The sequence below is a fragment of the Hoplias malabaricus genome, chromosome 5 (genome assembly GCF_029633855.1).
Source record: "Hoplias malabaricus isolate fHopMal1 chromosome 5, fHopMal1.hap1, whole genome shotgun sequence".
Classification (NCBI taxonomy): Eukaryota; Metazoa; Chordata; class Actinopteri; order Characiformes; family Erythrinidae; genus Hoplias; species Hoplias malabaricus.
Genome location: NC_089804.1, coordinates 41,028,504 through 41,055,492, shown reverse-complemented (window position 1 = coordinate 41,055,492; position 26,989 = coordinate 41,028,504). Strand labels below are relative to the sequence as shown.

At 42.2% G+C, this 26,989-nt stretch overlaps 1 protein-coding gene across 1 annotated transcript; it reads right to left on the bottom strand.

Moving 5' to 3' along the window:
• Positions 1-73: 73 nt before the first annotated feature.
• On the bottom strand, positions 74-26,403 carry mxra8a (matrix-remodelling associated 8a). Its single transcript, XM_066671312.1, has 10 exons — positions 26,073-26,403; positions 17,293-17,319; positions 16,869-17,171; positions 16,673-16,774; positions 14,807-15,265; positions 3,149-3,310; positions 2,991-3,048; positions 2,820-2,899; positions 1,915-1,989; positions 74-1,644 (listed from the first exon to the last, which is right to left on the bottom strand). Exons 1-10 carry the CDS (start codon positions 26,131-26,133, stop codon positions 1,619-1,621), a joined length of 1,353 nt encoding a protein of 450 aa, XP_066527409.1. The 5' UTR covers positions 26,134-26,403; the 3' UTR covers positions 74-1,618.
• Between the last annotated feature and the right edge of the window lie 586 nt (positions 26,404-26,989).

The window sequence follows — 26,989 nt, the reverse complement described above, 5'->3', positions numbered from 1 at the left end:
AGTATGAAATAACCATCACAATTACGTTTATTAAGAGTTTATTAATAAACTTTATTGATAGAAAGTTTCCTGGCGTACCTTTTCTTCACCTTTGGACCACAGAAATGTTACATCATCGGTACCCAAGAAGATTCATGCGATTGTATAGGAATTTAACCAGTATAAAAGTATAAGAATACTGTGGTATATTTGCAGCATCAGAATCTATCCAGTTGTTTCTTCCCATTAATCTTCTCAGTATTAAAAGATTTAGCTTGAGGAAATGAATTAGAAGAACTGGGTGTCATTCTGGCCATTGTCCTTTGTCTCAGCGCACAGGCCACAAGTGTTGGTTCTTCCCCCGCACACAGCACTAGCACTCATTTAAAGTGGGTTCTGGTTGAAATTGCATTAAAATACAACACAAGATACGGTGGAGTTACTGGAGCTTAACGATGGGCACGTTTCACGTGTCCCACGCTGCCGTTTGTGTGGCTGCATAAGCATTCGGTTTCAGATGGGTTCACAGATGCTTACAAAACCAACAGCTACAAGGGGAGCAATTACATTGGATTCATCAAAAAGCAGGAAATGAGAGCCGTCACGGAGGATAGACAAAAGCACAAGCCAATTAAAGGTAAAAAGTGGGTAAACAGAGACTAGGGCTTGATGCAGCAAGGGTTTACAGAGGAGAGTTTATTGAGGTCCTCAGATAATACGACAGGATACGTACTCCACGGCTGAGAGAGAGAAGCTATGTGACTGAAAGGTTCTATAAGTAGTGGTTAGATTAGTGGCAAACAGTGAAACGACCAGAAATATGCTCAGAGAGTTTACACTGCGAGTCTAAATGTTTATTTCTAGAGCTAATTGCTTCGTTAAATACCTTAAAGGTCCAAAAAAAAGAATGAGTAGATGATGCAACATACATAACCGAGGTTTCGATGAAATGTGTATGAACAATACATTAAAAAAAAGCAAATAGAGTGAGCACAGCATCATATTATAAACGCTCCTTTGATCCCTTTTCTACAGTAAATTCAGGATTTGTTTAGAGTGATTTCAAACGGAATAATGGATTGTGTCGTTGTCAGTAATAAGCATTCATGGCTATTAATAAACAGCTTAAATAAACTACCCAAATACACAGCAATATGTCGAAAATATTCACACAACTGAAAAATAGAAATGTAAAAAGTACTGGATGAAGCTTCTGCGTTTTTGAAAGGTTTTCTCCAAAGCTCATTAGTTAAAAAAGCATTGCAGTTAAAAGTAGTAGTATGTGCAGATACAGACCCTGTACAAGCGACTACAATATAATTAAAGCGATCGATGGCTTCGCTTTAACAGCTCACCAAAAGGCACTGACGTTTACTTTCGCAGGTGCACTGGACCCCTGAAAAACACCTGAATCAATAGTGTGTATGATCCATGGTGAAGTCACAGGGTTGTTGCTCCCTCTCGCAGTAAAGACCCACAACAGCAGTATATCTTTAAATCTGAAACAGCACACACAGACACACACACAAACCATGTTCTGATCTCATCTTCTTTCTTCTACACGTTCTCTTTTCTTCCAGCCGTCTTATATTCTTATGTTTGTATCCGCCTCTGGACCAGCCAGTGGCCAGCTTGTCTTTCATTTCCAAGGAAATTTCTCCATTTCTACAAATAAAGATGTACAGTTAATAAACAGTTAACAATTAATGAGCTGCGCTTAGTGACACACAGATGATGAAGGACGGAAAATATGTCTATTTTTGGAATATTCATGGGTTTTCAATGCTATCTGCTGTCATTTTTGATGCAGTACAGATGGCAGTATCCACTTTTTTCAGACGGTATAGAAACGTATCACACAGCCCCACTGCACACAGTGATAAATCCAGTGGGTATTTACTTAACAGAAAATTTGGGGCGGAATATTTCTTGTACCTTTGTCCATATCAATGACCTTAGGAGAGCATGACCTGGACATCTCTGCCTCTTTCAGAAGGTTGTTTTTAAAGTCTGGAAGAGAAGGAGAAGAGAGGGTTAGTTGTACGAAGAAGGAACCAAGACTCATACAAAGAACCCATCCTCCTCGGGTCTACACCGGAGACACAACAGAGAACCGAACAGAAGTAAAAGAGAACCGATGGAGAAAGTGTGTTATAGTAAAGTGAAGCTGAAATATTAGTGATGTATGAGTCTGAGGAAGGAGGAGTTGGCAGTGATTCTGTGGGACACACAGGACACACGGATTCCGATTCTGTGTACAGGACTCACAGGGTCAGGGACTGGATCAGAGCAACACCAACGAGGCATGAGAGAGACAGGAGAAAGAAAACCAGACAAGGGGGAAAATAAAGGGGTTATCAGGTTCATGGGAAAGAGGCAAAGTTGCCCTGCAAAAAAGTGTCCACGAGCCGGGAGAGAGAGCCCAGTAACAGACAGATAACAGACTCGAGAGAGAGAGAGAGACGGACGAAGAGAGGGAGAGACAGAAAGAGAGAAAGGGAGTGAGAGAGACAGAGAGAGAGAAAGAAAGGGAGGGAGTGAGAGAGAGAGAGATAGGGAGGGAGTGAGAGAGAGAGAGGGGGAGGGAGAGAGAGAGAGAGATGAAGAGAGGGAGAGAGAGGGGGAGAGATAGGGAATGAGAGAGAGAGACGGAGAGAGAGAGAGAGATAGGGAGGAAGTGAGAGAGAGAGAGGGAGGGAGAGAGACAGAGAGAGAGGAAGGGAGAGAGAGAGAGACAGAGAGAGAGAGAAAGCTGTAACTATGTTAGTAAACTAGGGTTAATACAAAGTAGTGATAATATGGTAATTATAGTGTCATGAAGGAACTGTTCGGTTACTCACCAAGCTTAGTCTCTTCCTGGTTGCAGGTCTTCATCTCTGGAATGCACTTCTCTGTGTCCTTGTTTATAGGAACATGTCCCCTACACGAGCATCAGAAATGGAGATGTAACTTTAAACAGACCTTTTGACTGAGAACTTCTGATTGAATCTCTGACATCTGCAGGTACTCACATGTATTTTACAATGGGCAGTTGGGGTTTGGCAGTGGCACGTGGATCGTATTCAAAACCTGAATTCAGATTCAAACCAACATCAAAATACACAGCAAGGAAATTAAAAAATGAAATAAAAGAAACGCCATTTTCCTGAGTCTACGAAGAGCCGTTTACCTCTGGCCTTCCATCGGCGGGTGAGGAAGACGATGGCCAGTACAATGAGAGCCAGAAGGAAGAATGTGGCCAGGATGTACCCCAGCTGCTGCAGGAAGTGACCTCGCTGGTCTGGCAGAATGACGTTGATGACACGAGGTGGCACCTCCACTACGTTTGTGACTACGAAGAAAAGAACACATTGCAGTGGATTTAAAACCTCGGCCTACAATCTCCATTCATCTCCATTCACGTGGCTAGTATTAGCTGTAGACTAAAACATTCTAACTAAAATATGGAGATGTTTAAAGGAGCAACACATAATATTTATAATATTTACTGTACTTTCAATCATACAATGAACAGGGCGTGTCATCAGAGATTAAGGAAACATGCAAAGTTGAAGCACTGCAGCTCTGACAGCACTGCTACAGCCAGTACATTATTTGAGGAGTGTCCATTTGAGAGTGTAACACTGTTTGTGAGTGGCCTGTCCCACTGCTCAATACACAGTTCTGTTTCTACACCGCCAGGTTGCCAGGTATGAAACACAGTAGGATGCAAACAGATATAACATTCCACTCCATCTGATTTAAAAAGCCTCTACATCATTGTACAAAGCTCCATGATCAGAGACAGAGTACAACATTAGTACATATTTGTGATGTATTTGAAAGATTTTCTCCTGAAAAGATAAGCAAGTCATTTCTGGAGAACTATAAACTTGTAAACACATTAGCATAGATGGTAACACTTTACAATACGGGTGCACAAATAAGCATATATTAATACGTCATGAATGATCTCCTCATAGTATATTAATACATACATTAATGCTTAATATATCAGGAACTAACAAAGGATATACATTAATGACCATATTACTCATACATAAATCGCCATTAGCAAGGGTAAATATTAAGTATCAACATCTTGTTAATTCAATCTCTTAATTAACACTATGACTTGCCTTTATTAATTAACACCCTTTACATATTGGATCTATTTGGATAATGTGTGTTACATATCTTTGTGCATTGATGTAGGCAAAATTATAGGCAGGGACATAAGCAGTGATTAAGTGATTATTATGAGTTTATTACGAGTTTTGTAATTACTTATATAAAGTCACTTGACTTTAGGGTTGTTATTGGCCACATTAATTAATTAAATAATTAGCTTAACCCACTTACACAGAGTAACATGGCAGAAGAAATAGGTTTTTGTTTCTGTTTAACAAAAATATCTCAAACTTTTGCCCTCATGGTTCATAGAGCTTGTGTAATAAGTTGTGCCTTATTTATAATCTGGTAACCATTTTACACACCTACCTTGTTGGTACCATTCTGATGTATAGTTCATTCTGGTGTTGTGTTCCATGTCAATGACAAGAGTTCAGTTTCAGGTCTTTTTCATGTGGTTCTTGACTTTAGAAGTGCTACTGTTCATATAAAATAAAAAAATCAACTTTCCTGCCTATAAATTTGCCTACATCAATGCACAAAGATATGTAACACACAGTATCCAAATATATCCAATATGTAAAGGGTGTTAATTAATAAGGCAAGTCATAGTGTTAATTAAGAGATTGAATTAACAAGATGTTGATACTTAATATTTACCCTTGCTAATGGCGATTTATGTATGAGTAATATGGTCATTAATGTATATCCTTTGTTAGTTCCTGATATATTAAGCATTAATGTATGTATTAATATACTATGAGGAGATCATTCATGACGTATTAATATATGCTTATTTGTGCACCCGTATTGTAAAGTGTTACCGAATAGATTAATGGTGCAAATGTCTATGGTTTATGTGTTTAAAATAAGAAAGTGAGGAAAGTTTGTTTCAAAAGCTACCGAAAACCTCACTGGACGCCTATTTAAGATTGAACAGATCATTTAAATAAGAAGCTAGAGAATAACAGCAATATTAGCCTCATAAACTGAAGCGGAACTAAAGGTTTGAATGTGAAAATTGTGAATAAGAAGCAAACTTCTGCTTCCTACATTTATATTTAAGGTGAAAGAGGAATATCGATAAGACTGACGTCAGCCTCGTCTAGTGAAACATTTAAGGTGGAAATGGAAAGTCAAATATGAAGCTGGTAAATGCAGGAATATAGCAGCGTCTACACTAGCGTAGGTAGATATTTTAGTGAAATTATGTACATCTTGGTGTGTAGCTACGAAGATCCAAAAATCTTGAATTCATTTTGAGCTGGGACATTGTCCTCAATCTGGCAACCCATGTGAGCTTCGCTGGGTTGGAGGGTATTCATCTTTTTACTGTGTTTTGAACTTGGACAACCGTCCCTATTTACCGCCTGCTAACATTAGCATTAGCCCTTTTAAAGTCAGCTGCATAATTCTTGAACTACAGGAGCCACAAGAGGGCACTATTTCATCATAAAAATGCTGCTAGCGAGCCATGTCCCTGACAAAACATTCAGCTAAAAACAAAGGATGAAAAACTCCCACAAAATTGCTACTTCTCAGCCATTTAACATCAACATATTTCTGGTTCGACCAGAAAGCAACTGAGATGTAAATATATAGATAAGGAAAAGCTAGCCAACAAATTAAAAGCATTATCGAGCTTTCCAAAGAATGAGGCTGAACATTATTATTATCTGAGGAATAATGTTAACACAAACTATCTGAAGTATGTCTGGGTCAATGGTTTTAAACATCTTTCTGCCTGGTGGTTGTTGGTTTGCTGGGTAAAAGCTTTAGCACGTTAACCCTCACCAAACAAAGGACAGACAATGATTTTAAAATCTTCTGCTCCAGAAAAGTGGGGAGACACAAATGTTTGAGCTGTGGGAGTACTGCAGGCTGCTTTAATAAGAGTGAATTAAGGGTGAATTACGGTTAAATACGCCTACTGACCTCACTGCATATTAGTTTACCTTCATTTCAACTGAAATATGAGGGAAAAACCGAGGAGCTCCTAATGTAGTGAAGTAGTTTGTGTCTGTGTTGAGAGGAAAATTGTATCCAGGGCATTTTATAAACACCACCCTCAGCCAACATTCAGAAGAATAAAAACTTACACTGACAGAAGTTTAAAGAGTAGTTTGACACTTGGGAGATAATTAATAAATATACACTAAACAAATCGTCCCTGGATTCTAAGTAACAAACAGCTGCTGTGTTCAAATGACATGGTAAACATCCACAACAATGGAGATACAGGTTTATGGTTTTTCTTTGGACAGTGATGATATTCTGATAAAAAGTTAAAAAAAGACAGGAAAAAAAGGAGAAGAGAAATGAGAGGAGGAGAGAGACTGTCTGGAGTCGAATGTTTTGATTGGAACATGGAGTAGGGGGACAGTTTCAAGACACATTACTCCTGCAGAAACAGTTGGACACTGCCTGTGTTGGTTATAATTATAAGGTGAGGGAAAGATCAAAGGTAGCCTTTGATCAAACATAAGTGGGGGGGGGGGGGGGATTTGGCTGGCATAAATTACTTGCAGAAATATTCAATACTGCAGATTTCTAACAAAAAAAAGAAGATAAAAAAGGAGATAATGCATTAAATGTGTAACATCAAGGCAATGTCATCCAGTCTCTCTCTCTTTTTTTTAATAATATTTATTTGTTTTTCAGATTCATGTTAGTTTACTGGGGTTCCGCCATTTTTATTGTCCGAAAAACATAGTGCACTCAAAGAATCCCACAATGCACTACAACAAGTAGTACACTTGTGCACTTGTGAAGAGTGGCTGAAACTCAAATAGCTCCTGGCTCCCTCTATAGTGAAGTACATTGTAAATCCATACTGTACACATGCAGATTTCAGATTCACACACATGAATATATATATAAACGATGTCGTATTAGAAATGTATAATGCACTGTTAAGATCTAGATTCAGTCACTACAGGGAATATGGAGGGATTTGGGATTAAACATGTTTCATGGTGTTTTGATGTCTCTCTTTAAAGGCTAAGCACCACTTAATGGACCTCCATGAATATTTCACATTATTTTAGTTACTGACATATATAAGTAGGAATTAAAATGGAAATAGCAGCTTAATTTGCTTTAAAACTGACAATTTTATTAAATTGACGGAAAAACCCGAGCTCGCTACGAAAATTCTTGAACGCAACCGTGACGTCACTGGTGGACAACAGCTGAACAACGCCGCGGTAAAACACCGTTATGACTGACTGTTATGACAGTATCTAGCTAGCTAAATAACCCACATTATTCATGACAATAGCCTAGCAATAAGCTAAACTCAAATTTAGAGGTACCGTTATTCTTGTAAATGTGATCGAAGTCGAACTCGAATTCATCCGACACTATAAACCTCCGTAATGCAGCTACGTAGCCGAGTATAATCTGAGCCACCGAGTTTAGCAAGTCAAGCTAACGTTAACTAACACCAACTAAAACAGGCGAAGTGAGTGTCCTTACCCTGTTTACCTCCATGTTACAGAGGCTGTTGAACACCATTCGTTGGTTTCCTCACATGCCCATATTGTTGGAAAAGCGCCAGTGAAATGAGCTACAGATAACGGAGTGAGCAGATGGTCCTTTCCAAAGTGCCAGTTTAAAGTTGACAAATTTAGTCCATTTTCTGGATATTTTGGGATCTTTGGGCCATTTGTTCACAGATGTCCCACTGTATATTGAATGATTGTGGCCAAAAACAACACACCTTTTCGTCATTTTGCATTAAATTTGCATAAGGGGGGGGGGACCAACGGTCTTTTAAACCTTATTCCTTCAATTACTAAGAAATAACATGTTTTCTGACTATCAATAAACACAAGTTAGGAACTCATATTCCACTGTATTTATTTGTTTGACACTTTCATAGAGCTGCTGCTTAGCCTTTAAGAGGTTCTCTTGCCCCCTACTGGACGGTCATATAATGCAACTATTTTTTGTATTTGTCTGGACTGGGAGGCAGGAAAACCCAGGTCTGTGTGGTCTTAGGGTTCATGATTATGTGTTGAGTCCCAGTCGCCTTGAGGAATTATGTGTGTGGGCAGAGTCAATTAAATGACTGAATAAACAAACATGTGATGTAAAGTGGTCAAGTAATTTTAAGGAACTGGATGACACTCCACTACTCCAGAGAAAGTAGTCCCATGGTCACCATTAGCTGGCAGTTATATTTTCTGTCTGTTAAAGGAATGTAGAGTTCCTGTTGTTGAAAAAAATTGGACAAAACCTGACATTTACAAAAACCTGTTCATTTGCTTACAAGTGCACATTAGCCGATTAGCGCAATTAGACATTTGTCGTCTTCTCTGCAATCTGCCGCACTACCACTTAGCGTACCCCTTCATAGCTCAGTGTGAAAATGGGCTTGTGGGTGGTAGACTACAATCATCAGTAAGAGCTAATGTGAAGCAGCTCCTACCATCTCTTCAAAGTGAATTCAGTAAACAGTGGTTGTTGTGGTTCCACTGTCATTACCCGTCTGTACCTGCCACTTCAGCCTAACCACAGCACAAAGTCCTGCTGGGAAAATAATACACCACGACCGTGATATTAGCTCTGCCAGTGCCAACAGCCGGCTGGGGAGGAGGACAGGGTTGTCATTCAGCATTTGTTTTCTTTGGCCCTGCACCATTATTGTGGGCATGGTATTCATTTTTTATGAGTTTGATTCCACAGAACACGAGGTTAGCAAACCAACAAATCAGAAAATTAATCTTGCTGAATCACCAGGACATGTATCGAGTATCTTATTTCTATTTTCCAGCCGGAACAATATGGACCAAATGTGATAATGATATTAGTGGGGTATGGCTAAGCGGCAGGGGCAAGGGGTGAGAATGCCTTCATGGACAGCAGTGCTCACTGCATTTGCTGCTCTCTCCAGAGACAGTAATCTGGAACAGGAAGCTGCAGGAACCATGGGATTGTCCTGATTTCATGGCCACCAGAGTGGACATAACCAAATGTTTGGCTGCTTTGTTTAAAACAAAGTGTATCACTGTTCTCTGACCTTGCAGAAGCTGGTAATGTCCATAGTATCTTAAAGGGGATGTCTACGATTGTGGGAAAAGAGAGCCTAGAACACTAGACTGAGACACTATGTATTTATATATTTGCTGCTCACTTAGGGAAACTTATAGCGAGGCATTAGATGGATTAAGCCCATGGCTGACCCTGCGTTCACACCGAGAGACAACACAACAAAGTGGCCAGAGAGCACTAAAACTGGAGAAATATAAGCAAAGTGAGAATAACGTTCCACTGTCCGTTGAGCCTTCTGTACGAACAATTGTCCTGTACAGAGTGATTTCTATAAATTCATTATTTATTGTTAAATTATTTAGTTAATATGTTTTAAATAATTTTTAATTTATTTGAATTGAAGTGCCGAGGAGTGTGGTGTGTTCTCTCTGTGTCTGCGTGGGTTTCCTCCGGGTGACTGTCTGTGAGGAGTGTGGTGTGTTCTCTGTGTCTGCGTGGGTTTCCTCCGGGTGACTGTCTGTGAGGAGTGTGGTGTGTTCTCTGTGTCTGCGTGGGTTTCCTCCGGGTGACTGTCTGTGAGGAGTGTGGTGTGTTCTCCCTGTATCTGCGTGAGTTTCCTCCGGGTGACTGTCTGTGAAGAGTGTGGTGTGTTCTCCCTGTGTCTGTGTGGGTTTCCTCCGGGTGACTGTACCAAACTATAATGCGTATGGGTTGATCCACGGTGGCGACCCCTGACGTGAACATCCGAAGTAAGAAGGAGAAGATACTAACCAAGCTGTAACATGAGTTTGTGTTCAATAAAATAATAAACTAGTTTTATAAAAGTCTAGTACGTCAAAACTCTATGTGGGACTGAATTTGAAGTTATTTTGACAACACCACACACTACAAAGAAAAGGGTTGGAGCTCCAAAGCATAACCACCATTGGTTTCTAAAGATCCAGTCAACAAACAGCTCTCTACCAGCTCTAATTCAAACTTAAAGCTCTGTAAAGTGTCAGAAGTGGTTCTTCTACGGCAACACCCCAAAGAATCCTTTTTAGCGTCTTAATTTTGAAGAATGCAATCTCAGTTTCTGTGTCTGAGGGTTCACGCAGTCGTTTTTCCTCTCCGCGCTTAAACAGGGCAGAGGAAGAGACCAGCATATTTTTCTTGGGTGGAGGGGGACTGATGGTGGTGGTGGGGAGCTGAACTAAATCCAACACCTACTCCTCCTCCTCTCAGCTCTCAGCTCAGGGACGGATGTTGAACTCTACTCAAAACTGACTGGATGCTTTACCCATGAAGCAAACTTCCGCTGTCCTGAGGATAAACCACAAGTAGTCCAAGCAAACCCAGAAGCAGAACAAACGTGGGGGCTTTAAATGAAGAGAGAAAACAAGGAGAAATAAAAGAGAAAAGGAAGGATGTGTAAAAGATGTGGCATTGAAAAAAAGACACCAACTCACACAATAAAAAAACAATAATATACACAACACACTGCTTCTGTGAAAGAGAAAAAAGAGCTGAAACGATTCAAGGAAAAACTGCCAGGGCAAACAAATATGTCCAGAATTACACCAGAACACAACAACAACCGTATTTCCTTTAACTAATGTACAATTGTTTGCACTTTGTAGATGTTAATGTATTTTCTTTGTAGCAAAGCCTTCAGCAGCTCTTTAGCTCTGCTTTGCTCTTTTCTCCCTCGCCCAAAGGGATGTGATGTTATCCCGCTGGATTCCAGTGAGGTTTCTGTAGACTCAGGTCCAGGCCGAGCAGGATTTTCTCGAGCAGAGAAAATGACTTTCCCACATTCTCCCATTAGCTTTAACAGAAACCTAAAATGGGCTGAGTTTTCCAACCACCGTCTCCAACCCCCTACTCCAATTACTGCAAACTGTAAAGTACACAACGCTGGGAGTGCAGCAATACAGCCATCCCCCGATTCCATTTTGTTCAGGTTTTATTCACGTTTACAAAAGAGGGCATGCAATTCTGTGAAAGTGAAAGATGTATTTGCAACTGCACACGACCGATACATTCATTCATTCATTATCTATAACCGCTTATCCAATTCAGCGTCACGGTGGGTCCAGAGCCTACCTGGAATCATTGGGCGCCAGTTGGGAATACACCCTGGAGGGGGCGCCAGTCCTTCACAGGGCAACACACACTCACACATTCACTCACACCTACGGACACTTCTGAGTCGCCAATCCACCCTCCAGGAAACCGGAGCACCCGGAGGAAACCCACGCAGACACAGAGAGAACACACCACACTCCTCACAGACAGTCACCCGGAGGAAACCCCCGCAGACACAGAGAGAACACACCACACTCCTCACAGACAGTCACCTGGAGGAAACCCACGCAGACACAGAGAGAACACACCACACTCCTCACATACAGTCACCCGGAGGAAACCCATGCAGATACAGAGAGAACACACCACACTCTTCACAGACAGTCACCCAGAGGAAACCCACACAGACACAAAGAGAACACCCCACACTCCTCACAGACATTCACCCGGAGGAAACCCACGCAGACACAGAGAAAACACCCCACACTCCTCACAGTCACCCGGAGGAAACCCACACGGACACAGAGAGAACACACCACACTCCTCAGAGACAGTCACCCGGAGGAAACCCACGCAGACACAGAGAGAACATCCCACACTCCTCACAGACTGTCACCCGGAGGAAATCCACGCAGACACAGAGAGAACACACCACACTCCTTACAGACAGTCACCCGGAGGAAATCCACGCAGACACAGAGAGAACATCCCACACTCCTCACAGACTGTCACCCGGAGGAAATCCACGCAGACACAGAGAGAACACACCACACTCCTTACAGACAGTCACCCGGAGGAAATCCACGCAGACACAGAGAGAACACACCACACTCTTCACAGACAGTCACCCAGAGGAAACCCACACAGACACAAAGAGAACACCCCACACTCCTCACAGACATTCACCCGGAGGAAATCCACGCAGACACAGAGAGAACACACCACACTCTTCACAGACAGTCACCCTGAGCAGGAATTGAACCCACAATCTCCAAGTCCCTGGAGCTGTGTGACTGCGACACCTACCTGCTGCGCCACCGTGCTGCACAGATTACTGTAGCCACTGCACATCCTTGTAAGGCACTAGTGTACATCTCAGTGTACACCCATTACACACAAGCCAGATTCTACCTTAAAGCAACACCCAAATATCACAGAAAGAGAAAAGGTTAGGGTTAGGGTGATGAATAAGGCTTGTTCAAGTAAACGATGATATCACTGTGTATGCAGCACGGCGCCCCCAAGAGCCCTGCACTGACCCCGCGACCAGGCGTTTAACAGAGTCACCTCACCTCCCCCAACTCACCCCAGCAATAAATATTACATCGAGCCTTTAGATATAAAGAGTTTTTGATACAAACGACCCGCTCAAATCCCTCCCCTGTCCCTGACCACGGCGCTGATGTCATCAGGAGTTTATTCGCAAAAGTGCAGTGGATAAAACGACGTTTCACATTTTATTCTGCAGATATTCCTTTATTACGCAGAACATATGTCAGTGTTTTGGATGGAGACATGGCTTAAGTTACTTTTGGAGGAAGGCAGTAAACCCCTTTATCTCTTTTAAGAAATCAGCGTTACCACCTTCAGAACAGGAGTCATAGACTTACTCCGTAATTTACCTACACTTTTGAATTTCCCCATTTTGATTTTCTCATAACCTTTAGACGTGTGGTGAAAGTCTCATTAGGTTCCTGTCAAGGTTCACTGAAGCAGAGAGCCACGACACTCCAACACAAACACCTCTCTGTGTCCTTTATTTCCACCCATCCCTCTATCCTCCACTCACCTTCCATCTGCTGTAAAGTCTAATCCAAAATAAAAGAATCTTCAAGCCTCGTTTCCCACTGTCTGGCAGCACTTCAAACGCAGCTGCACACATGGCAATCAGGAGCAGCGCCACAGACCAAAGAGGGGTGAAGTGAGGGAAATGGGGCCGAGGGGAGAAACCGAAGAATGTGAGAGAAAAAGAGGGAGACGTCCAAAGAAAGAGTGAATGGACATTTGCTGCTGAACTTTTACCTTTTACACGTAATTCATGCAGCGGGCATCAGTGTGTGTATGTGTGTGTGTGTGTGTGTGTGTGTGTGTGTGTGTGTGGAGAGGTTCCATGACTCTCTCCATCTCTTTCTCTCACCAAAATCCAACATTCTCTTTAGTTTTATTCACTTCCCTTCAACTGTAAAAATAGTACAGAGACAGAGAGAGAAACCAAGAGCTATGTGAGAGAGGGAGATGAGAGAGGGAGAGAGAGAGACAGAGAGAGAAAGAGAAGGGGGAGAAAGAGACAGAGAGAGAGAGGGGGGGGGAGAGAGAAGGGGAGAAAGAGAGAGAGAGAAGGGGAGAGAGAAAGAGAGAGAGAGAGAGAGAGAGAGAGAGAGAGAGAGAAGGGGAGAAAGAGAGAAAGAGAGAGAGAGAGAGAGAAAGAGAGAAGGGGAGAAAGAGAGAAGGGGAGAAAGAGAGAGAGAGAGAGAAAGAAAGAGAGAGAGAGAGAGAGAGAGAGAGAGAGAGAGAAGGGGAGAAAGAGAGAAAGAGAGAGAGAGAGAGAGAAAGAGAGAAGGGGAGAAAGAGAGAAGGGGAGAAAGAGAGAGAGAGAGAGAAAGAAAGAGAGAGAGAAGGGGAGAAAGAGAGAGAAGGGGGAGAGAGAGAGAGAGAGAAGGGGGAGAAAAAGAGGGAGAGAGAAGGGGAGAGAGAGAGAGAAGGGAGAAAGAGAGAGAGAGAGAAGGGGAGAGAGAGAGAGAGAAGGGAGAAAGAGAGAGAGAAGGGAGAAAGAGAGAGAGAGAGAGAGAGAAGGGAGAAAGAGAGAGAGAGAGAAGGGAGAGAAAAAGAGAGAGTGAGAAGGGGAGAAAGAGAGAGAGAAAGAGAGAGAGAGAGAGGGGGGGGGGAAAAAGAGAGAGAGAAGGGGAGAAAGAGAGAGAGAGAGAAGGGGAGAAAGAGAGAGGGGGGGAGAAAGAGAGAGGGGGGGAGAAAGAGAGAGAGAGAGAGAAAGAAGGGGGGGGGAGAGAGAGGGGGGGGGAGAGAGAGGGGGGGGGGGGAGAGGGGGGGGGGAGTGGGTGGGTGAAGGAGAGAGAAAAACAACTAACAGCTGTTGGTTGGGGAGCTGAGGTTGGCTCAGTGTTTGCTGACTGCAGCAGAAGGAAATAATGGCAAAACATCTTTAAAAACATAAAGCAGTAACAAGGCTCCCTCCGTCTCCTCCCTCAGACTTGTAAAACATAAATAATGAGAAAAACAAACAGCCTACAGTAGGAGTACAGTGATAAAAGGCAAAAACAAAGCTGCCAAGAAAAGAGATGCTTCCTCAACACATGGGCTCTCCATTATTTCCACTTTATAATCAATGTTTATAGAAATCACTGCCATTGCAGACATGCACATGTCTTTCAGTCATCACACATCTCTGTATCTGTGTGTGTGTGTGTGTTCTGATGCTATTGTATGCACTATGTAGAGCCCAATAAATGTTGGACTGATACAAAACTATGAATACTATCACATACTTCCTTCTAATAAAATCTTTTTAATAACGAGAAGATACATTTTTACTGTCGACCCTTTTACTCTTTTTTATTTTTAAATTTAAAAGTTAACCAATGCTTAAAGTGTCCAAATATGTGTGGGGTCCAATGTATACGTCGAGTAAAGCTGATCTTACTTGGGTCTTCATTGGGAAGTGCTTGTGGGGCATCAGTAGGCTCCGGTGGCAGGGGGGGGTCGACGCTCAGCTGGAAGATGCGTCTCTCATGCAGGCCGCAGTAGTGATGGTGCAGATGACAGGAGTACAGCCCTTGGTCGTGGGGCTGCAGATCTGAGATGATGAGGGAGAAATCTCCTCGGGAGAAAGCCATGTCTGAAATATTCATCTTCTGCTGAATGAACAGCGGCCCATAGTGGCGGCGTTCTCCTGAGGCGTACAGGTCGATAAGGCGGTCGGCGCGGTCATGAAGGACTCCCGGGGACTGGCGGTCCCAGTGCACCACCTGCTGCTGATCCTCCTGACTGTTGCCCTCTGTCCAGATCTGGCGGCGGTTCACACAGGGGAGCACTACAGTGTTCCCCACCAGGACGACGTACACGGCCTTCTGCCCGTCCCAGAATCGTCGCTCCTTGCGAGCTGGAATTATAAAAAAACTGAATGAGCTCATGTTTCTAATCACTTTGATTTTCTCACCTTCAGCATTAATAATTAATAATGATTACAGTTAACGAATGTGTATTAGTTACATCTGTAATACCATTAATATATTATCTGAGGCACATGTAGAGAACAGAGATGGGTCTGATCCGACTAAATGATCCATATTCCAGAGGTTTAATCCCAAATCAATCCATGCTCCCTCTGTAGGGCACTACACGTCCTGAAACGACTGAATCTAGATCTGAACATTCATTCATTCATTCATTATCTGTAACCCTTCAGTCCAGTTCAGGGTCATGGTGGGTCCAGAGCCTACCTGGAATCATTGGGTGCAAGGCAGAAATACACCCTGGAGGGGGCACCAGTCCTTCACAGGGCAACACACACACATATTCACACACTCACACCTACGGACACTTTTGAGTCTCCAATCCACCTACCAACGTGTGTTTTTGGAATGTGGGAGGAAACCGGAGCACCCAGAGGAAACCCACACAGACACAGGGAGAACACACCACACTCCTCACAGACAGTCACCCGGAGGAAACCCACGCGGACACAGGGAGAACACACCACACTCCTCACAGACAGTCACCCAGAGGAAACCCACGCGGACACAGGGAGAACACACCACACTCCTCACAGACATTCACCCGGAGGAAACCCACACAGACACAGGGAGAACACACCACACTCCTCACAGTCACCTGGAGGAAACCCACACAGACACAGGGAGAACACACCACACTCCTCACAGACAGTCACCCGGAGGAAACCCACACAGACACAGGGAGAACACACCACACTCCTCACAGACAGTCACCCGGAAGAAACCCATACAGACACAGGGAGAACACACCACACTCCTCACAGACATTCACCCGGAGGAAACCCACACAGACACAGGGAGAACACACCACACTCCTCACAGACAGTCACCCAGAGCAGGAATCGAACCCACAACCTGCAGGCCCCTGGAGCTGTGTGACTGCGACTCTAACCTACTGCACCACCGTGCCGCGCACACACATCATTTCTATTTATTCATCTGTGTGAATGTGAACTCTATAAAGAGAAAATGAGACAGAGGCAGAGAGAAAAGGTGATACAGAGAAGGAAGAGTGAGAAAAAGAGGTGAAAAGGTGGTTCTGAGTGGTGTTGCGTGCTCGTGTTGATGGTGTAACGGCAACTAAGATATTATTAAAAACGCAGTCTATTTCAGCCTCATGATGTTCCCTTAAACACAAACCCAGCAACAATAACAATAATATATAAGTAAAGCGAGCTCTTCTGTAGGAATCTGTATCCGTAGCGACAGCTGTGAACCTGAACACGATGGAAACCGAAAAATGCGGCTCGGCTCATCGCTAATCGAGGACCAACCTGATTTGGTGACGTTAAGCTGCACTTTGATGGACTCATAAAGATGGCAGTAGTGATGGTGGAGGTTGCAGGAGTAGGTGCCTCTGTCGTTCATCCCCACGTCTGTAAAAATAAATACAGCACTTCAGTTAAATCAAGGGATCAGCTGAACATTCTGGAAGTGATCCAGCTCAGAAAATGACAGACCAGTGCTTACTCTTGATAACCAGTGAGAAATTGCCGTCTTTAAAGGCTGTCTTGGGCATGCTGATGCGTCCCTGGTTGAGGCCGTTATAGATGCGCTGATCTCCAGCAGAAAACATGTCCAGAACACGTTCCATGGTGTAGTCCGGTGCGCTGCGGAACAAATCCCAGTGGACAACGCGCTGGCGGTCCTTTATCCGGTCCTGAGTCCACACCATGCGCTGGCTGTGGCACTGCAGTACTGTCTGAGACCCCTGAGGGGCACTGATATTGTACATAGCCACCACCACACTACTGCCATCAGTCTGGCCCCGCACTGAGGGAAAGACATTCATAACAATAAACTAGCGTCTCTGACCCAGCTTGAATAAATGACTTTATTAATATAATAAAACGGCCTGGCACACGGAGACTGGGCTGAGAAATTCTGGACTTACCGGTGGTGGAGAGAGACCACACAGCAACTGTAACAGAGAAAAGAGAAAAACTGTTTTAAAAAAGGGGACATGTTATAGCATTTTTACTTTGGTCAAAATACCACAAGGATCAAACATCACAGCTCTTTCCTTGCACTTTCTAAACAACCCCTGGTCATTGCCTGTTGAGAATATGCCTCTGTTTACACCAAGCACAAAACCCACCGGCGTGTGGTGCAAGGAACAAAAGCATTGTTTTTAATTTATTTTCACTTCTTTATTTCTTCCTTCTCATTTCCCCCGTATTTACAACGCACACATGTTTCTACGATTTGTTTAAATCTGTTTAAACTGGCCTCATGTGAGGTCCACTCGCACCAGCACAACACACACTAACACACCACCACCACGTCAGTGTCACTGCAGCGCTGAGAATGATCCACCACCACATCACACCTGCTCTGTGGGGGTCCTGAGCGCTGAAGAACAGGGAGAAAGGGGGCTAATGAAGTATGCAGAGCAACATATGGAGTGCAGACTGTAATTGTAGGACTGCAAAGTGCTCCTCTATGCTAGCTTGTATGGTAGAAGTGTGGCGTGCTCTCTCTGTGTCTGCGTGGGTTTCCTCCGGGTGACTGTCTGTGAGGAGTGTGGTGTGTTCTCCCTGTGTCTGCGTGGGTTTCCTTAAACACCAGTTTAAGTCTACAAAGTCAGATGAATCGCCTGACAAAAAATATATACAAAAAAACACACTCGCACAAACCAAATGAACACATACTACATCTCGTATGTGAGAAATATATAAGGATTACCAAAAATACAAAGTAGAATTTACTGAGAACCCTGTCTCACTACCGTCTGTTTCAGCAGCTGTGGTTAGCATTCAAATGTGTCACATTCTGGAAATATTGCTCCACTCCAGTCATTCCTTTTGCTTGTTTTCATAGCTTCAGAGCTTAGCTTTTAAAGACTACCACAGAAATACCACCAAACCCTTGTGGAATAAGGATTGAGGCTCTACTAGTATTTGTTTAATCTTCATCCTGATCAGAGTTGCAGTGGATCTGGAGCGTACCTGGAAATATTTAGCAGGAACACACTCTGGACAGCAGTCTATCACAGGGCATCACACACACACACACACACACATACATACACACACACACACACACACACACACACACACACGCATCTGTGGACAATTTTATATATATTTGGGAGGATTGTTGGAGGAAGCCACTGAACCCTGAGGAAACCCATACACACAAGGAACAACACAAAGCACAGTGACTCAAGGTGGGGAAGGAACCCAAAGACATTGTTTAGGTGTGGGTCAAACTGTCTGTAGTGCCACCACACTGCCTCTGCAAAATAATCACTTTATATCATCACTTACTGGAGGCAAATGACATGTATCCTAAACTTTTCTTGTCTATTATTCCTTCCTGAGGTCTGCTTACAAGGTTTATGTTCTGAAAAAACATATCTCAGCACACTACTAATATTCTAATAGTCACATTCTAATTACTATTATTCACTTTATTGACTGTCTGTGAGGAGTGTGGTGTGTTCTCCCTGTGTCTGTGTGGGTTTCCTCCGGGTGACTGTCTGTGAGGAGTGTGGTGTGTTCTCCCTGTGTCTGCGTGGGTTTCCTCCGGGTGACTGTCTGTGAGGAGTGTGGTGTGTTCTCCCTGTGTCTGCGTGGGTTTCCTCCGGGTGACTGTCTGTGAGGAGTGTGGTGTGTTCTCCCTGTGTCTGTGTGGGTTTCCTCTGGGTGACTGTCTGTGAGGAGTGTGGTGTGTTCTCTCTGTGTCTGCGTGGGTTTCCTCCGGGTGACTGTCTGTGAGGAGTGTGGTGTGTTCTCTCTGTGTCTGCGTGGGATTCCTCCGGGTGACTGTCTGTGAGGAGTGTGATGTGTTCTCTCTGTGTCTGCGTGGGTTTCCTCCGGGTGACTGTCTGTGAGGAGTGTGGTGTGTTCTCCCTGTGTCCGCGTGGGTTTCCTCCGGGTGCTCCAGTTTCCTCCCACGCTTCAAAAACACACTCAAAATTGTCTGTAGGTGTGAGTGTGTGAGTGAATGTATGAGTGAATATGTGAGTGTGTGTCGCCCTGTTAAGGACTGGTGCCCCCTCCAGGGTGTGACACTGCCTTTCGCCCAGTGATTCCAGGTAGGCTCTGGACCCACCACTGCTTTACTCCTTTAATTCTCTGTTTTTATTTGTTCTTTTAAGAGAAGCAATCTAATCAAGTTTAAATAAGAAAACTTTATATTAACTAAACCTTTTTTCATCTTTATTGTCATAGACTTTCTAAGAGAAATAATAGAGGTTTTAACAGAGATTATTATCAGTGTAATAACATTTTGTGAGTACATGTCTAACGAGGAGGAGGGAAACACTCCTGAGGAAATTATGAAGGAAAAACTGGTAAACGGGTAATGAGCTTGTTTGAACCACAGGAACACGTAGTTTAAAGGCAAGAGAGAGAGAGAGAGAGACAGAGAGAGAGAGAGAGCGAGAGAGAGACAGACAGAGAGAGAGAGAGTGTGTGTGTGAGAGAGACAGACAGAGAGAGAGAGAGAAACAGGGAGACAGAGAGAGAGAGCAACAGAGATACAGAGAGAGAGAGAGACAGAAAGACAGACAGACAGAGAGAGAGAGACAGACAGACAGACAGAGAGAGAGAGAGAGACAGACAGAGAGAGAGAGAGAAAGAGAGACAGACAGACAGAGAGAGGTGAGGATCTTCTGAAAGGAATTTGCTGAATGTTCTGTAGAGCTATGTCCACGTACTCACACCCATAATACACACACACACACACACACACACACACACCTTACGCCAAGCCTCTCATCTTAACAGCTGCCTGTGAGGATGTGAAACCTATATCTCCTCCACTCTGTTTTTCTTTGTCTGAGATTTAATGGGGTGAGAGAAGACGCAGGTTTGAAAGTATCTGTTACATCAGACTTGGCCAAGTGCTGAAGCCAAAACGATCCTGTGGAGGTGTGGGTTTTTGCTCTCGGTGCCAATGAGGGTGGGGGATTTCTGAAGGGGTCATTTTGGAAAGTTGTAAATGGTTTTAATTAAATCCTGGCTTCTCTTCGCATTAATCTGTGTGTCACACTCTAACTTTGTTACTCGTCTCCAGCTCCATCTTTAAAACATAGAGCAGTTTGCTTGGAAAATGAGTCACTCTTTGGTTTCTATTAAAGCGCCCGTATCCTTTATTTTTCTTCTATGTTTTTTTCCCTGAGTTCAATTTTTAAAATCTGTGTGTTTTTCTGAACAAAAAACAGAGCACAAAAGTAATGTAATGTGTACAGCAGTAATGTAATGTGTACAGCAGTAGTGTAATATGTACAACAGTAGTGTAATATGTAATGTAAACAGCAGTAGTGTAATGTGTACAGCAGTAATGTAATGTGTACAGCAATAGTGTAATATGTACAACAGTAGTGTAATATGTGCAACAGTAGTGTAATATGTAATGTGTACAGCAGTAGTGTAATGTGTACAACAGTAGTGTAATATGTAATGTGTACAGCAGTAGTGTAATGTGTACAACAGTAGTGTAATATATATATTGTGTACAGCAGTAGTGTAATGTGTACAACAGTAGTGTAATATATAATGTGTACAGCAGTAGTGTAATGTGTACAACAGTAGTGTAATATGTAATGTGTACAGCAGTAGTGTAATGTGTACAACAGTAGTGTAATATATAATGTGTACAGCAGTAGTGTAATGTGTACAACAGTAGTCTAATATGTACAACAGTAGTGTAATATGTAATGTGTACAGCAGTAGTGTAATGTGTACAACAGTAGTGTAATATATAATGTGTACAGCAGTAGTGTAATGTGTACAACAGTAGTGTAATGTGTACCGCATTAGTGTGATGTGTAATGTGTACAGCAGTAGTGTAATGTGTACCGGAGTAGTGTGATGTGTAATGTGTACAGCAGTAGTGTAATGTGTACAACATTAGTGTAATGTGTAATGTGTACAGCAGTAGTTTAATGTGTACAGCAATAGCGTAATATGTAATGTGTACAACAGTAGTGTAATGTGTACAACAGTAGTGTAATGTGTAATGTGTACAGCAGTAGTGTAATGTGTACAACAGTAGTGTAATGTGTAATGTGTACAGCAGTAGTGTAATGTGTAATGTGTGCAGCAGTAGTGCAATGTGTACCGCATTAGTGTGATGTGTAATGTGTACAGCAGTAGCGTAATGTGTACAGTAGTAGTGTAATGTGTACAACAGTTGTGTAATGTGTGCAACAGTAGTGTAATATGTAATGTGTACAGCAGTAGTGTAATGTGTACAACAGTAGTGTAATATGTAATGTGTACAGCAGTAGTGTAATGTGTACAACAGTAGTGTAATATATATATTGTGTACAGCAGTAGTGTAATGTGTACAACAGTAGTGTAATATATAATGTGTACAGCAGTAGTGTAATGTGTACAACAGTAGTGTAATATGTAATGTGTACAGCAGTAGTGTAATGTGTACAACAGTAGTGTAATGTGTACAGCAGTAGTGTAATGTGTAATGTGTGCAGCAGTAGTGCAATGTGTACCGCATTAGTGTGATGTGTAATGTGTACAGCAGTAGCGTAATGTGTACAGTAGTAGTGTAATGTGTACAACAGTTGTGTAATGTGTGCAACAGTAGTGTAATATGTAATGTGTACAGCAGTAGTGTAATGTGTACAACAGTAGTGTAATATGTAATGTGTACAGCAGTAGTGTAATGTGTACAACAGTAGTGTAATATATATATTGTGTACAGCAGTAGTGTAATGTGTACAACAGTAGTGTAATATATAATGTGTACAGCAGTAGTGTAATGTGTACAACAGTAGTGTAATATGTAATGTGTACAGCAGTAGTGTAATGTGTACAACATTAGTGTAATGTGTAATGTGTACAGCAGTAGTTTAATGTGTACAGCAATAGCGTAATATGTAATGTGTACAGCAGTAGTTTAATGTGTACAGCAGTAGTGTAATGTGTACAACAGTAGTGTAATGTGTACAGCAGTAGTGTAATGTGTACAACAGTAGTGTAATGTGTAATGTGTACAACAGTAGTGTAATGTGTAATGTGTACAGCAGTAGCGTAATGTGTACAGTAGTAGTGTAATGTGTACAACAGTTGTGTAATGTGTACAACAGTTGTGTAATGTGTACAGCAGTAGTGTAATATGTAATGTCCACAGCACTAGTATAATGTGTAATGTGTACAGCAGTAGTGTAATGTGTAATGTGTACAGCAGTAGTTTAATGTGTACAACAGTAGTGTAATGTGTAATGTGTACCGGAGTAGTGTAATGTGTAACGTGTACAGCAGTAGTGTAATGTGTACAACAAGAGTAATGTGTAATGTGTCCAGCAGTAGTGTAATGTGTACAGCAGCAGTGTAATGTGTAATGTGTACAGCAGTAGTTTAATGTGTACAACAGTAGTGTAATGTGTAATGTGTACAGCAGTAGTGTAATGTGTACAACAAGAGTAATGTGTAATGTGTACAGCAGTAGTGTAATGTGTAATGTGTACAACAGTAGTGTAATGTGTATAAGAGTAATGTGTAATGTGTACAGCAGTGGTGTAATGTGTACAGCAGTAGTGTAATGTGTAATGTGCACAGCAGTAGTGTAATGTGTAATGTGCACAGCAGTAGTGTAATGTGTACAACAAGAGTAATGTGTAATGTGTACAGCAGTAGTGTAATGTGTAATGTGTACAACAGTAGTGTAATTTGTACAACAAGAGTAATGTGTAATGTGTACAGCAGTAGTGTAATGTGTAATGTGCACAGCAGTAGTGTAATGTGTACAGCAGTAGTGTAATGTGTAATGTGCACAGCAGTAGTGTAATGTGTACAACAGTAGTGTAATGTGTACAACAAGTGTAACGTGTAATGTGTACAGCAGTAGTGTAACGTGTAATGTGTAGAGCAGTAGTGTAATGTGTAATGTGTACAGCAGTAGTGTAATGTGTACAGCAGTAGTGTAATGTGTACAGCAGTAGTATAATGTGTAGAGCAGTGGTGTAATGTGTACAACAGTAGTGTAACATGTACAACAGTAGTGTAATGTGTACAACAGTAGTGTAATGTTTAATATGTACAGTAGTAGTGTAACGTGTACAACAGTAGTGTAATGTGTAATGTGTACAATAGTAGTGTAATGTGTAATGTGTACAGCAGTAGTGTAACGTGTACAACAGTAGTGTAATGTGTACAACAGTAGTGTAATGTGTAATGTGTACAGCAGTAGTGTAACGTGTAATGTGTACAACAGTACTGTAACGTGTACAACGGTAGTGTAATGTGTAATGTGTACAACAGTAGTGTAATGTGTACAGTAGTAGTGTAACATGTACAACAGTAGTGTAATGTGTAACGTGTACAACAGTAGTGTAATGTGTACAGCAGTAGTGTAACGTGTACAACAGTAGTGTAATGTGTACAACGGTAGTGTAACGTGTACAACAGTAGTGTAATGTGTAATGTGTACAACAGTAGTGTAATGTGTACAGCAGCAGTGTAACGTGTACAACAGTAGTGTAATGTGTAACGTGTACAACAGTAGTGTAATGTGTACAGCAGTAGTGTAACCTGTACAGCAGTAGTGTAATGTGTAATGTGTACAACAGTAGTGTAACGTGTACAACAGTAGAGTAATGTGTAATGTGTAAGGTGTAAGAAATTGGGCTTCCTCCTTGCAATCACAACCAGAAATAATAGAATCACTTCATTTGAGGTTCCAGTGGATGTTGGACCAACACTGCACTCTGAGAGTTAACTACAGCCAGGCCATGTTCACACACGCTGTGCTGCCAGAGGTGTGAGCTCTACCAGGGTTGGGCCTATCTGCTGTCTTCAAAATTGGCTGAGTTTGCAAAATCATTACTGGGCTCTACACAAAAACAAGTTATTACCACAGCGTGCTCTAAAACCTCTGCACCAGGAAGATAAAGAAAGGTCAAATTAAGGCTTTAGTGTAAAATCAGCCATCGCTCACAGGATATACAGGTACATACAGCACTGACAACCACATAACAACATACACACGAGGGCTAAATATGTTTCACACTCGCACACACACTTCCACATAACGTTAAATTAAATGTCATAAAAAAGTTTTAAAACGTCTTTTAATTAAGTCCAGAAGGTTTTAGAAACACTCTTTTTTTGATGCTGATTTTTTAAAGGGGGATTCCACCAATGTTTTTGAAAAATTCTGAAACTGCCAAAATATATAAGATGTAATGAAGACTACATTATTATTTGTAGTAGTTTGACTTGTTCGAGCGAAGCTTACTGAGTAAAGAACTGCTCCCACCAACGATGCCCAAAGTCACACACACACATATAAAACGTTTAAATTAATGGACAGATAAGAATGTATATTTAAAAAAAACAATTCAGTGCCGTGAAGAGGTTCTCTTTATGTGACGATTAGAATCAACACGTCTCAGATCCAGGTCTGGAAGTCTAGTTCATGTGATCACAACTATTACCACATGGACAATGATAATATTTCTTTGCAGATATCTTCCAAAGGGAGAATGAGAGAGAATGCCGAGGGTCATGACACTTTCTAATATATTGTCTCTTCTGGCTCAACCTGCGAGGAGATGAATCTGTTGTAGTCAGATGTTTTTCTCAGTTTTTGAACAAAGCCACATGTCTCTTTGTCCAGTCATAGCTGAATCACTAGCTTTTTCTTGCTAACAGAGCAGAAAAGAAGGTCCAGCGCGCTGAATCACTTCAAGTATCCTTCCAAGACCACCACAGGTTGTGTAAACCATATGATGACTATTTACCCAGAAGATGTCTTCTCCAGTTTGGGCCCCTATTCTTTGCAAAATATAATTAATGCCATGTTTCATCTATTGGTCATCACGGAGCAGCAAATGGCACCAAACTCCTTTCAAAACTAACAATAGCCCACAGTGATAAGAATACAAAGGTGGGGGCGGATCAGCAGGCTTTGGTTCTGCTGCAAAATATCCCATTTTAGAGCGTACATCTGGTTTCTCTTTTCATGGGAATGTCTACACAACGGGCCACTGCCTATTTACTCACTTTATGTAAGAGTTCAGAATATAAACTCATGGCTGTTTTCTTTCAAGCACCCCGAGGTACGGTAAAAACAAGGGAAAATACACTATGGCTATATGTCCTGACATTTGGTCTTCATCTTAAGTAAACAGTAAAGACACACTGAAAAGTCATTATATTGTTACAATTGTGCAAAAATGCTCATCTGAAGGATGGGGGATTTCTTAATAGAGTTCTGTGATCTTCAGCAGAGAGCTGGGAATCATGACACACTTGAGAGAGAGAGAGAGAGAGAGAGAGAGAGAGAGAGAGAGAGAGAGAGAGAGAGAGAGAGAGAGAGAGAGAGAGAGAGAGAGAGAGTATAGTCCCTGGCAAATACTTCACATTCAGACAATCATTTAAACAGGTTTTACTATTCTTGTGGAGACCTACATTTGTAACTTACATGAAATCCTAAACTGAACGTCAGCTCTTAATAATAAGAGGTGCTGTGGTATACTCTTAACCTCCTTAAACATAAACAAAAGTTAAACACCTGGTCAGGATTTTTATTTATTTATTAATTTATTTTCACAGCTGGGTCCAAAGTTTGCACACTTCTGAGTTCCGCTGTTTCAAAATCTCCATAAAGCAGTAGACGTAAAATGTATACATAACTCTTTTAAAATAGTGACCTACATTTGGGTAAATAATAGAGGATGAAACACAGGTAAGAGTTACTCACCCAGAAAGAGGAACAGAGACCGGTCTACAAAGCGCACACCTGCTTTCTTCACGGCAGACATCTTCTGGACTTCACTAAGACTTTTAGGAGTAACTTTTAGAAGAGTGGAAGGCAGAAACGGCCGGACTCGGTTCACCTGTGGGAGGTGTATCAGTGCCCTACGACTGCTTGCTGCCTGTCGACCAGCGACAACAGCAACAGCAGCAGCACTGGACCCTCCCACAGCTGTGCTAGGCTAAGCTAACTGGAGGCTAGACTCTCCACACCCACCTCCGTCCCACATTTCACCCAAAAAACTGAAGACTATCCACGAATGAAAACTCATGGAATTTAGACCAGGTGGCAGTTCGGAGGGGTTTCTTTAAACACAGAATATTGGAACTTTTAGGCCCCTTTATTGAATAAACCCTGAAGCTAATTCCTGTTCAACAAAATTGGGTGTTTAAAAGTTAAAGCAAAACTAGGTAATACTTTTACTTAAAAAAAATACAGCTTAAAAATGACTGCAATACTCCACTGATCTGTAGTCTCCTTTTGACCATTTGCTCCAGTTTACAGTTGGTCTTGAAACCAAGGGGGAGGGTGGTGGGGGTTTCCTACCCTCTTCCAAAATTACCTAGTGCGGTTTCTGCAGTGCTGAGCCCTGAGTAGCAACAACAGAGGCTGTAGTTTCTTTTTCACAGATCTGTGAAGCATCACAACAAATGCAGTAATATTAAAAATATTACACATTGTTCCTTTAATTCCAAGAAAAACCCAATGCCTTAAAATTGGCTTCATTCAATGCACAAAAACGTCTGGGCCCTCACAAGACCACCACAGAGGTGGTGGATCATTCTCAGCGCTGTCGTGCTGGTACAAGTGGATCTGACACAGCAGTTCAACAAGAATTTTTAAAGCCTTCAGTGTCACTGCTG